Raw genomic sequence first — 12,342 nt, 5'->3', positions numbered from 1 at the left:
GACCATTGAGCAGCCTTTTCCTTGGACCGTTTCTTTGACTCCCTCTGGTAACTTAGAAAAACACAAAAAATAATGATCCCAGACAGGGGTCAAATTCAATGATTTTTTGGTGAGAGTAAACACCAAGCAAATTATAAGTTTCAAAGCGGAAACTTCATTTTACTACGAATTACGAGTCCCGTTAGCTCGTTCATCGTGGATATTGGTTTGGTTTCCACGAATTTTTCATTCCTTGTCCAAAGCAGCCGTTCTGAACTTGTTCAAAGGGCACATGACAATATGATGATTGATCTCCTCTCGTTTTCCGAAACAAAGACGACATTGGACGTCACATTGGTGGTCGGATTCTTCTGGATTGGTACACTTGTAGCAAATGAAACGAAGGCGACAGACCTTTTTCCACTGCTTGAGAGGCATGGATAACGCTCTTCGACATCGACTCATGTAGTGAGCGGGACCGTTTGACCCTTTGGGACCGCACAAGAAACACTGCTCCTTAGAAGGTGTCTTTGATTGCACGTGCAAAGGTTTGGTCAATGGAGTGGCAATTGGCTTCCTCAATGGTCCCTTAACCCGAGCCGTTTGAGCCTGCTTGAGTTGGGCACTTTGGAGACGGAGCCAGGCGTTGAATTGCTCGTAATTTTCGACCATGCCACTTTTCCATTCTTCGGGGACAGTGTCTCCATTCTTCTTGGCGGTGGCTCGTTTCAATTGGTAGTCAGTCTTCACTTGGATCTTGTATTGGTCCCACTTGGCTACCATTTCCTTGGACATGGCCTTGAGGAATGTGCAAGTCAGAGCAAAGTTGTAAATATCAACCTTCTCCTTTTCAAAGATGTCCTTGATGTGTCGAAGCTCGTTAAAGGATTCCTTGGCATATTCAAATTGTTTCGCTGACCAAGTTCTTTGGGTGAGACCTCGCATCATGAAAAAAGTGGCCGTAGTCATTGGGTTCTCGAACTTGTTAGAAAGATCCCTCATGGCAGCTTTGTAGGAGTCCGCACATGTGGGTGGATGATGGTGCACTACTTTAAAGGCCTGTCTGCTCAAGACATGCTTCAACTTGTCAAAGAGCAGGACTGTGTTGAAGTCGGGTAGGGCCTTCATCTCTGCAACAAGAGCTTCCCATCGACTCTTCCAATGGGTGAACTTGGCCATTATTTTGGGATCTTTGAGATCACCGTCAAAGACTTCGATCCTGTCAGTCACATTGAATTGTTCCATTGACATTGGGCCCAATTGAGCGCATGAGTCACTCTGTGCGGAGCCACCCAAAGGAGGTCGGATGGAACACTCATACTCATATCGGGCAATCAAATTGCCAAACTTATTCCGAATGGAAGTAAAGAGTGTGGTGAGTGGGTCAACCTCGGGTTTGTACCAAACACGACTGGCCTCTTGGTAATTGGCCTCAAAAACGGGTTGTCGAGTCTTGGACCAATCCTGGATGGCTCGCTGAGCTTGATATTCCTCAATTCTTACCGAGGGGTCATCAATCTCTTTTGTTTGGAGGGTGATCAGAACTTGGTCGAGACTGTCATAGATTTGCTCCAACATTTGACAATTGGCTTTGAATGCCTTCTCGGCCATCCAACGAACGGGAATCAATTGCCTGGCTTGCTGGAGCTTTAGATCCAACAGGGTTTCGATCTGCTCATCATTGGCCATTTTGTTTTCCCAACACAAGGCCTCAAACCAAACGGGTTCGAGCATCTGCAACTCAACTTCCACGGCTGAGGGCGCGGGCACATTGTTGGCATCGGGTGGATGATTTGGTGGATTGGGCAAGGCACTGGCAACGGATTGGAGATCCTCGATCTTCTTTGCTCTCAATATGCCGTTCGAAATTGAGGCATTCCCGCCCCTTTGGAAGTACTCTTGCTCAAATGGCGTTTCGTCAGCCATGATAGACGAGCAGATATATCTAAAAGATGACCAGCGAATTACAAACTATTGAGAAATGATTGGCTCCTAACTCGCTCACACATGGACGTAAGTTTAAGAAGGTGATAAGATGATGATACTCATTGCTGAATACTTTAAGTAATCCCGCCAATTAAACCTTGACCCAAAACTAAACTTGCCCTCCGACTGATAAATACCCTTTCAAACTAGATTAGCTTGAAAAGCGTCATTTCCGATGTCAGGTAATCTTAGTCGAGAATTGAGTCTACGATTTTCTATAATCAATTGTGGTTGACAGGAATTTCAGCCATATGAGCAAACTTTAGAAAGAAGACACACAAGTATATGAAATGGAATAAAAGTCACCTATGAAAAGAAGCTGGTATGCACCAACGATTTCTAGATAATCTATGCAAATAAAATTCAGAGAGACTGTGGATAAACGGCCAGATAACAGAAATTATGCCCCAAAAGCGATTCTATGCACTTTTCTGAGACGTACATAGTCCCAAATATGCACCCAAAATTATCTATCGGTCTATGCACTTGGCTTGACCGAAGACTTACTGGTTGATGGGCCAGCACTCTATAGGAGATGGTGCGATCCTACTCCCATCAATTTCCCCAACATCTGCACCGTGTACATGACTCTGTCAATGATAACTGTGAAAACTATTTCAGCAGAATGAATTGCCAAGTGGGTAACCAAGCTCTGCTCAGAATTTCAATTGGATACCTAATGCATGTTTGTATTTATAAGTGTTTTCATTTGTTTGAATCTTGGTTGCAAGATGAATCAAACTTGAAATCGATCAAAATGATGGCAATCATTTGTCCCCTAAACGCCGGAATGTCACTGATTTGTCTCAGAATGTAAGTTTCATCGATTCTGGCCACTATGCAATTCCAAAGAACTTTTCAAACGCTGACATGATTTTAGAATCGAAACCAAGCTAATTGTTCTAACCTCAGGCCCCATATCGCTTTCAATACGTAAATCCATGGCCATCAAGCAATGTTTCCATACCACCGTTATATCTCAGACTTCATCTTTTCGTATAAACTGGTGTTTATTGGTTAGACCAAGCTTAATGGCGAAATTAAAGTTGAAAACATGATTTGCAACAAATTTTATACTCACCGACTAAATGACGCGGTAGAAATATGATTAAAGGCTGACACCTTTATAGAATAGACCCTAGCACATTTGTTGACAGGTCCTTTGGTTTTGTTTGTTTGTCTGCCTCTCTCGAGCTACTTAGAGCAGCTGCAACCACGTGGGTCAGCTTCAGTGTCTCCAGTTCGCTAGAGAGGAAAAGACGCAAGCAATAAGCCAAAGGCGTAGGACATGATCTTTGTTGTTCAAAACATGCAAATGCAAATTTTTTTGCTTTATTCTGCGATTTTGCATTTTTTTCGCATTGTAGAGTTTCTAGATACAATTTCCGTCTTTTTATTTGTAAAAAAGAATACTAAAAAGAATTGGGAGTAATACATCCTCATTTAACCGTTTCATGATAATTGCACGTGCTACTATTGTCTCAAACAGCATTCAACCATTCAGATTACATCACTGCAGCTTTGGTAAATAAACTGCTGCCAATACTTTGCCTTTACATGGCCAAAGTATCAAGAAAAATGATAATTACTTGTTGGCTCAACATGGTTGATGCATTACTTTACTTTTACATTAACTGATCTTTTATGTTTTAAAAAGCCTTCATTCTTTATGTCCTAATCCGGGGATAAGACAAAGTGTTAGATGGGTTATTTCATGTGAAATGCGCCATAAAACAGTCCCTCTGATAAAAAGCTATCAAAGGGCTGGGAATCCTCCTTTGCTTTAAATCGTGAACCAGCTTTATACAACTTGCTGCCGTGCTCCCTTCGACGATTCTGTTTATTAGATGACCCATTATTAAGCTTTAAATGTGACTTAGATCGGTTTTTGCAAAAGATCCCAGACCAACCCTACATTCAGGGGTACCCTAGAGCGGCTAATTCAAACACTTTACATGACCAAGCGTTTTACAAATTATGACCCAAATATACTTAGAAGGAATTTCATTCCCTTGCATCGGTTACAAACCCGAGAGTCAAATGAAGAAAAAAAAGCTGCGCTTCACTATGTTCTCGAGCCAAATCATTTATAAATTGACAATTGCACCACCTGCATCTTAAACCTTTTAAGACTGGTAGCCTGTACTGATGGGGATCAAACAAAAAATCACCGGAGGTTGCAACTAGGGCTACCAATTTACATTTTCAATGGCATACGGCATTACTAGCGGAATATCGAAAACCCGTTAGTTAATCACAAAAAGTAACCCTGAATTTTCTTCGATCAAACCAGGGTCAGTTTTTTGGTCAAGCATAATATTCTACGAAACGTTAGAAACGGCCAGTGCTTTGACTTTGCTAGCTTTCTGGTGATCCTGATTTTGACAATTTGTTTGATCCCATCACTACTAGCCTGGCACACTTAGGATATGAAATAGGCTTCCTATAATGATCTACTTGAGTTCAGCGTTTGCAGAGAAAGCTTGTGTACCCTTTTTCAATTTACAACGTCAAGGAGCCCAAACGAATTGGGGAAGAGATAACAAAATAAACTACTTGTTACATGTCATGGCGGAAATTTATTTTCCGGACTTGATGTGACCTGGGTCAATGTTTAAACAATGATTTTTTTAAAAAATAGAATAAGCCAAAAAAACTCAAACGCATTATAACCTACCTGAAATAGCGGAATCTGTTCAAATGGACTTTTATTTGGTAAAGGCTAACTCACAAAGCGTCCTCGGAAATGCAGAACGTGAACCATTTTTCATGTAGTCTTGGAAGCCTTTAATAACCTTACGCATTTTTTCTTGCCATGATTTTTTTTACTTCTCTGATTTTGCCCATGATTATGTTATAAAAAGGCAGATAGAGCGGAAATACAAGTGAACATATTTGCATTTTTGGACATTCTTCTCTGTATTTTGTCCATTTTTAATGCATTTCAATTTATTTATTTTTGTCAATTCAATTACACAATTTGGGCAACTCTGGACATGATTTAAGATTTGCCCTAATGGTGATTGATGTAATTGCATATTCAAGTTGGTAAAAACGCAAATAGTGAGCCTTTGAATTCAGATTTTTTGACCAATTTCTGAATACAAACTACACAAATTTAAGACGCAAAGGCCTTGCATTTTTTGATGCTGATATCAAGTCTAACTTAATATTTCGTTGGCTCAGTTCCAAAATGATTTTTCAGAAACCAAACTTAAAAATAAGTGTGTGTGATAACGCACTTTTTTTATTTGCTTTTGCAAAATCTATTGTCATTAAAGTTTCAAATGGCTGTTTTTTCTTTGGGAGAGTGGCTTAATACTGGGGAAATTGAAATAAGGTCCAATTCAATGCAGTTGGGCGATGGTTAAGTAAACATATATTTATCAGTTATTTCTGCACTAGACTTGCGCCATTGATGCCGTTAAAAAGGTTCATTTTTTTTTTTGGGTTTATGTTCTGAGTTTGACACAGGAGGTAGCCTGTACCCATTTTTCTATGATTCAAGTTTTCCGTCATCCAAGTTTAGTTTGAGCTAAACGGGTGATAAAACATGGATGAACAAAGAAATTTGACTTGTGCAAATAAAAATTACGAGTGAGATAAATTCGTGTAAAGTTCTAAAATACCAGTTTTGATGTTAGGGGTTGCCAGAAACATCCAAGCACTTCTTGAAAGTGAATTAAACCACTACAGAGCAGAAAAAAGGAGCCGATTATTTCATGATCCTTAAATTCCAATGCCAATCTTTTTGAATTATAAACAGCTCTATAAGTGGCAACTGGAGCATAAGGGCTGGAAATGATCTCCACTAGCCTCTTTGCACGGATGGAGGGTGAAAATCGATCCAAGATAAGGCCTAAATCATTGATCACATTAGCCCTGTTTCTTAATGAGATCAAAGCCTCTCCAGGGTATCCAACGACAAATGGATAGACCTCCAGTTAAATTGTGACCTCCATGCCTTTAGATAAAAAGGAAGGCAAATGTGCTGTTTCTTGGCTAGATTTCCTCTCTGACCATTCTGCCTTACAAGCCAATTGAGAATTGAAGAGCCACTTTAAGAAACTCGCAGCTTGACTTTTAGATGGCAAGAAAATAGCACTACTGATGGGAAAAGGGCAAGTAGCAAGTCATAACAGACACCCAAGTTCTAATTGTTTACAAGCAAAGCTTGGCCAAGCACCAGACCTTGGGCAAGCTCAACCCGTGATTCCGTGATTATTTATTTGGTCTCCATCATTACATTGGCGTTGGTTTTTGACGTCTGTTTTGGCAACGTTTTTCGTTGGCGTCTCTTTTGATAGCGTCTATGTTGAGCAAGGAATCTTTTTTTGTCAACCTACCACTTTTCGCGGTGACTCTCCAACGCAAAAAGGTCCCTTATTTGCAACGTCAGACAGCCCGAACAAAACGGGAAGACGCACGGTAGATTGCTAAATAAACTGCTCTTGCCTTGCCATGAAAGCGATTTCTTTTCCGGACATTATGTGACCCCGGGTCACTAATTATACATAAGATTTTGAAAGAATTAGCCAAAACACAACACAAACGCATTATAATTCAATAAAGAGGAATCGGCCCAATCGGCCCTTGATTTGGTAGAGGCTGACTCACAATGCGCCCTCTGAAGTGCAGAATCTAAACCATATTTCGTGGAGCGTAAGGGGGCCATGGCTGATGTTGACCTGTCCGTAGCCTAGCGTTCGTTTCCTAGATGTGCGCGTATCCACGCGGTTTTATTCCATGTGCCGCTAGCGCACGTGTTGATTTTATTCTAGATTTGAAAGTGGCGTCATTCAAATTCCATCGCTTCACCAAGAGACACCGGTGAGCTGGAAAACTACTCTCCACTTTTGGTTCAGCTTGCATCGCTTATGGGTAAGAACAAATCAAAAAACCGGTAAGAATTGCCAACATGCATTTGGTTGACCTGCGAGAATTAACCAAGTAAGACAAAAAAGGGATTGTCAAAAACTATCTATGCTTGTAATGATTCAGGAGATTGGGTGCACCTTAGACAGAGACCCCCTATTCTGCAATACTACCTTCATTCAAATAGCGCTACCCTTTCATCAAATTTTATCCCATGTTTCTCGAAGGACCGCTGCACGTAGAATTTATGTGCCATTCTTACTCGTGGCGAAGTAGAGCGTATTTCTCGTCAGTCCGGATTGAAGACTTTCAAGCTCAACTTGTGATCAAGGATTGGGAATCCATTCGGATGCCCACCTTTGAGAGGGATTATCAAGATGCAGNGAACTGGAAAACTACTCTCCACTTTTGGTTCAGCTTGCATTGCTTATGGGTAAGAACAAATAAAAAAAACAGTAAGAATTGCCAACATGCATTTGGTTGACCTGCGAGAATTAACCAAGTAAGACAAGAAAGGGATTGTCAAATACTATCTATGCTGGTAATGATTCAGGAGATTGGGTGCACCTTAGACAGAGACCCCCCTATTCTGCAATACTACCTTCATTCAAATAGCGCTACCCTTTCATCAAATTTTATCCCATGTTTCTCGAAGGACCGCTGCACGTAGAATTTCTGTGCCATTCTTACTCGTGGCGAAGTAGAGTGTATTTCTCGTCAGACACACTTCTTCTGTACGCGTACATAGTGAATGATCAACGCATTCAAGTCATTAGCACCTTTGCTAAAAAATGAAGTGAATAAGCGTCTCTTCGATTTCAGGAAAACGTACTCACAAGGACGTATCAAGATGTTCTCCGGGTTAGAATCGTGGCCACTCGCCAATGAATCTTTGACTCAATCGTTCGATGTCAAAGAGGAAAGCATGGATCCTAACCAAGAAGCCCTGGATCGTGTTTCTTCTGAAACCTACGCCGAACAAGTCGATGTGAAGCCCGACACCAAGAAAATCCTGACTGGCGATCTCGATGCGCAAAAGTCTTCGGCCGTGGACGTGGAGGTGGCACTCCTCAAGCCAATGTGGAGCATGGCCATTCAGCGGGAAAATCAAGAAGCCAGTGAAGCGCAGTTGCAAACGTTGATCAAGGTAAAGCTCGCCGAGGTGCGCGATTTGATTCCTATTCGCACGAAAGTGGAGCTCAAGTTCAAGTACGATTGTCAAATGCTCCGCCAAACTCTTGCCAATTTGGAGCAGATCTTGGCACAACTCCGGGCCAAGCAGCCCAATGACCCGTCAGTCCGGATTGAAGACTTTCAAGCTCAACTTGTGATCAAGGATTGGGAATCCATTCGGATGCCCACCTTTGAGAGGGATTATCAAGATGCAGCCAAAGTTTGGTACAAACCCGGTGAAGATCCACTTATTCAAGACTTCTCCGCCATTAAGAACAAGTTTGCCAACTTGATTGCCCAATTCCAATATGAGCGATCCATCCGTGCCACCATTGGAATCCCCGTGAATCAAGATGTCGGTCTCAGTCAAGTGAAAGTCAGCGAGTCCCGGACGATTGTGCATCAACTCCACCCAAGCGACAGGACTGCCAATCCACACCTACACCTAGATTCAATTGAGCCTTTTGCTGGAGATTTTAGCGATCCCGGAGTTTTGGTCAAGTTTGCCAAGTGGAAACGCTCATGGTTCGCTCTGGTCAGACAGCTCGAGCAGCAATCCATAACCAATCCGAACATTCTTTTCAAACGGTTGAAGGAATGTGTGAAGGGCTCAGCCTTGAGTTTGGTGTCCCAATATTCTCCCTCGATGGCCAACGCCTACAAAGTCGCCCTTGATCATCTGACGGAGACGTATGAAGATCCTACTCACTTGGCCGGCTTTTGTATTCGAAATGGAATCAAGCCCAAGGATTCCGATGTGGAGAGAATCGAATCAGTCCAACAATCGTTGAGTTCTTTGCACAACATGCGAAGTGCTTTTGAGAGCGAAAAAGTGGACTTGTTTGATTTTTCTCTGATTGTCGCTTTCGTGTCGGCCATGCCTCCCCGACTACAAACCAAGTGGAACGATTATCAGTCCAAGCAGAAGCGGAAATATCTGCTAAAGCGAGAAGCTGCCCTTAAGCAAGGCCAGGACATGCCTGTTTGGAATGCGGGGATGGCTGCGAATGCCGAGACCTTCAATGCTTGGCTCGATTTTTCCAGTGTCAAGGCGTCAAAAAGGCAATCGGGAACGGTGTACTCCAATGAGGACTCGGAATTCAATGGCAAAAAGTGTGTGATCTGTGGTCCCAATAGTTCCGATCACTGTCTGAAAAAATGCCCGAAAGCTTTGGGAATGACCCGCAAAACTTGGCGTGACACTTTGAGCCGTTTGTCATTGTGTTTCAAGTGTGCCGAACCTTTTAGTGCAGGTCACCAGTGTTCCATGAAGTGTCGGTTTTGTCGAGACAGACCAAATGACATGGACCACCACATCTTGATGTGCCCCATGAATAAGTTTCGGACAGTGCCCCTAGTGGATCAAAATGAAGGATCGAGTAAATACAAGTCATGCTTCCGGAAACGGAGCACTAAATCATCATGGGAGGAAACTAAGGCTGCCAAAATGGCCAAATTCAAGACCTCTTAACCTCGAATCTCATCTTGGTCTGGATGATTAACTTCTCCCTTGGGAGTAATCCCGCGCTACATTTCGCGTTGTGATTGGAGAATCTATGTGAAATATGCTTGATCAATAACACGAGTGCTAAAAATGTGCATGCTTATCTATTCTTTCACAAATGTACGAGACGATCACGATTTTCTTATCTCTAGTAAGGCATTTAGCCTCGCATGAAAATATACATAGGGCCTGGACAAAAAATGCCTGGATAATTCTTGCATTTGGTTACTGGGCTAGATCAGCTTTTGGAATATCACAACGTCACCTAAAACGTTCGAGAACAAGTGAAACTAATAATGCATACACCAATAGATTGATGGTGATGTGGCATTTGGTTTGCAACTAGGCAAACTTACATACTCCTTGATTAACTCAATGATTAATGAACGTTTGATGTCATGTTCTGGCTTTGACATCGTGATTATGATTTTATGAATCTAATCTCGTGAGGGGTTGATCTTTTTCTCAAGCTGCCATCTCTAGTGCATCTCTAGTGGTAGGCAAACTTTTTTATATGGTAAAGGGTGCACAATGCCACTAAGACGTGACATTGTTTGGCTGTTTTGTTACCGAGTCAGATGGTAGCTTTCTCGCTCGACCTGCCATCTCATGATGGATGTCCGAATTAAGAAGAGATATTGGATTGATTTATTCCGATGTTTTAGAGTCATCATTATGGCTACCAAAGAATGGGAAATGGCAAGCGTGGAGGTGCTCACAGAGAGATATTCCCACCCGTAATCATAGGCAATATGGATTTTTACCTCACCCTCAGTAATGACAGGAGGTTCGCCCATTTGAACTGTTAAGGCAGCCACTCATGCTATAATATGGAGACCACCATGAAGATTGAGCTTGGCTAGCCCAAGATTGAACCAAGAGTAATGTAGCAGATAGCGGACACACCAGCAATTACGCCTGTGAAGTGATGGAAAAGCGGAACATCAGTATTGGCTCGCTAAATTTGAGCTTTGATGTCGCATCTTGTAAAGAAAAACTAAGACCAACATCACAACCAACGCACACCAAAAAACTAGATTTTTCAATAATCGAAAGAGTTGTGTTACAAATCCTAAGAATTGCCTTTATGTTGCTTTAACACCGCATTGCTATCACGGCTCAAGATCCAAATATGGTTTGCTCGAACAATTATTAAGCAAGCCTGGTGTAAAGATGCTTGATATATATATCTATATTAAGCATCTTTAGCCTGGTGCAGTTTGGCTAGGCACCTTGTCTATGCTTTTGCTCCATTGATTCACGTCAGCTGCTTGTTTTTCGAGGTGGTTTGAATCACTTCACTTGGATGTTACTAGAGACCCTGGATATGGATGCCTAGAGCATCTATAGATATTACCAGGAATGATTGACCACAATAATTTTCAGCCTGATTTTTTGGAGGCTCCAAGCTTTTTCATTGTTCAAAATTGAAAAAAAATGCTCGCAAAGTGATCTTGTATTTCAACGGACCTGCCCAACCTGCCTCATGTTGCTAGTGACTCGCCACTAACAGCGGAAAATAATCAACGCTAAGGAGTAATGTGACGAATTTCTAAGTAAAAAGAAACGTCGCACCCACAAAGGAACATTGTCCAAAGCTTCAGGCCAAGCTTATTCCCCCCACCAAGTAGCCCTTTTTTCCTCTCTTTTGTGAGTTCGTTAAAAGACTTAAATTTTCTCGACTAAGAGTGCTCTCAGAGTGAACTTACTAGCTCTTGCCTGTCTCTCATAAAAAGTAATTTTCTGTTAGAAGCAAATTACAGGGTTGTTCGAAGTGACGTATGATCGATCCATCAGCCGGCATGAAAGCTCAATGAAAGAAAGTAGTTTGTATCAGTTATATAACAAATCCCCTTCAGAGCATAGCGAGCCGTCTTTGGTTCAATGTTCATGCCACAAAAAGTGCTGTCGCATCGAGGGTCATTTTGTGCCGAAGAACATTGCTGTCTCGAACATTTCAGCTTTGAAACAGGGTATGCAAAATTGTACGTATACCCATTTTATGTTCAACCTTGTCCTTGTAGTGTGTTGATTTCTTTGATATATTTCATGTTATTTCGATCACATTGAACTTGGGCACCTGGTTTGCTGATCTGCTACTGTAGACGCAGCCTGCAGGTTTAACTGGGCCTGGGGTACGCATGTCTTGTTGAAAAACGACCTTTCATACTTTTAGTCGTTGGCCTGAACACTACTGATGGGATCAAATAAGCAATCACGGGAGGTTGCGACTAGGGCTACCAATTTACATTTTCAGCGGCAGATAGCATCACGAGCGGAATAGCGGAAACCCGTTTGTTAGTCACAAAAAGAATCCCTGATTTTTCTTCGATCAAATCCTGGTTGCCTTTTTGGTCAAACCTAATATTTTACCTCTTACGATGGAAACGGCTGGTGCTTTGACATTCCTAGCTTTCTGGCAATCCTGATTTTGAAAATTTATTTGATCCCATCACTGTAGGACACAACATGGCCTTGGCTCAAAGCCTTGGGAGAGGAAAACAATGCTCGAAAGTAGCACCATAGGAGACTGGGATCCAAACAAAGGTTTCTCAGAAGAAGGAAAGTGCAGCTGAGCTTGTTTGGGAGTGATTTTTCCATCCAGGCCCTCTCAGTAACAATAAGGAATATTTCGACCCGATTTCTCCCAAAAGCACAGCTTTGTTGAGCAGTCAAATTTGTCCAAGCCATGTAGACATAACATCCCCATTACCATCCCTTGACAGCATTGGTTGCACGCACTTGTAATGCCAAGTGTGTACCAAATTTATGTAAGTCTGAGAAGACTGTCGAAAAATGGCCGAAGCGTCTTTGGTATTTATGCT

The 12,342-nt window shown here is 42.0% G+C and overlaps 2 protein-coding genes across 2 annotated transcripts; one reads left to right on the top strand and one right to left on the bottom strand.

The window, feature by feature from the left end:
- On the bottom strand, positions 1–3,183 carry LOC131882192 (uncharacterized). The gene is made up of 2 exons (XM_059229258.1): positions 3,047–3,183; positions 1–1,924 (listed from the first exon to the last, which is right to left on the bottom strand). The coding sequence occupies exon 2, from the start codon at positions 1,903–1,905 to the stop codon at positions 226–228; it is 1,680 nt and encodes a 559-aa protein (XP_059085241.1). The 5' UTR covers positions 1,906–1,924; positions 3,047–3,183; the 3' UTR covers positions 1–225.
- A 4,045-nt stretch (positions 3,184–7,228) lies between these two features.
- On the top strand, positions 7,229–9,654 carry LOC131882375 (uncharacterized). The gene is made up of 2 exons (XM_059229503.1): positions 7,229–7,273; positions 7,663–9,654. Exon 2 carries the CDS (start codon positions 7,691–7,693, stop codon positions 9,482–9,484), a length of 1,794 nt encoding a protein of 597 aa, XP_059085486.1. The 5' UTR covers positions 7,229–7,273; positions 7,663–7,690; the 3' UTR covers positions 9,485–9,654.
- The last annotated feature ends 2,688 nt before the right edge of the window (positions 9,655–12,342 follow it).

This window comes from Tigriopus californicus, chromosome 6 (assembly GCF_007210705.1).
Source record: "Tigriopus californicus strain San Diego chromosome 6, Tcal_SD_v2.1, whole genome shotgun sequence".
NCBI lineage: Eukaryota > Metazoa > Arthropoda > Copepoda > Harpacticoida > Harpacticidae > Tigriopus > Tigriopus californicus.
Note: the sequence above shows the minus strand (reverse complement) of the source record. Positions and strands in the feature narration are given on the sequence as shown.

Excerpts from the sequence above, each read along its gene's own strand:
- LOC131882192 (XM_059229258.1), bottom strand. The coding sequence starts at position 1,905 with ATGGCTGACGAAACGCCATTTGAGCAAGAGTACTTCCAAAGGGGCGGG.
- LOC131882375 (XM_059229503.1), top strand. The coding sequence starts at position 7,691 with ATGTTCTCCGGGTTAGAATCGTGGCCACTCGCCAATGAATCTTTGACT.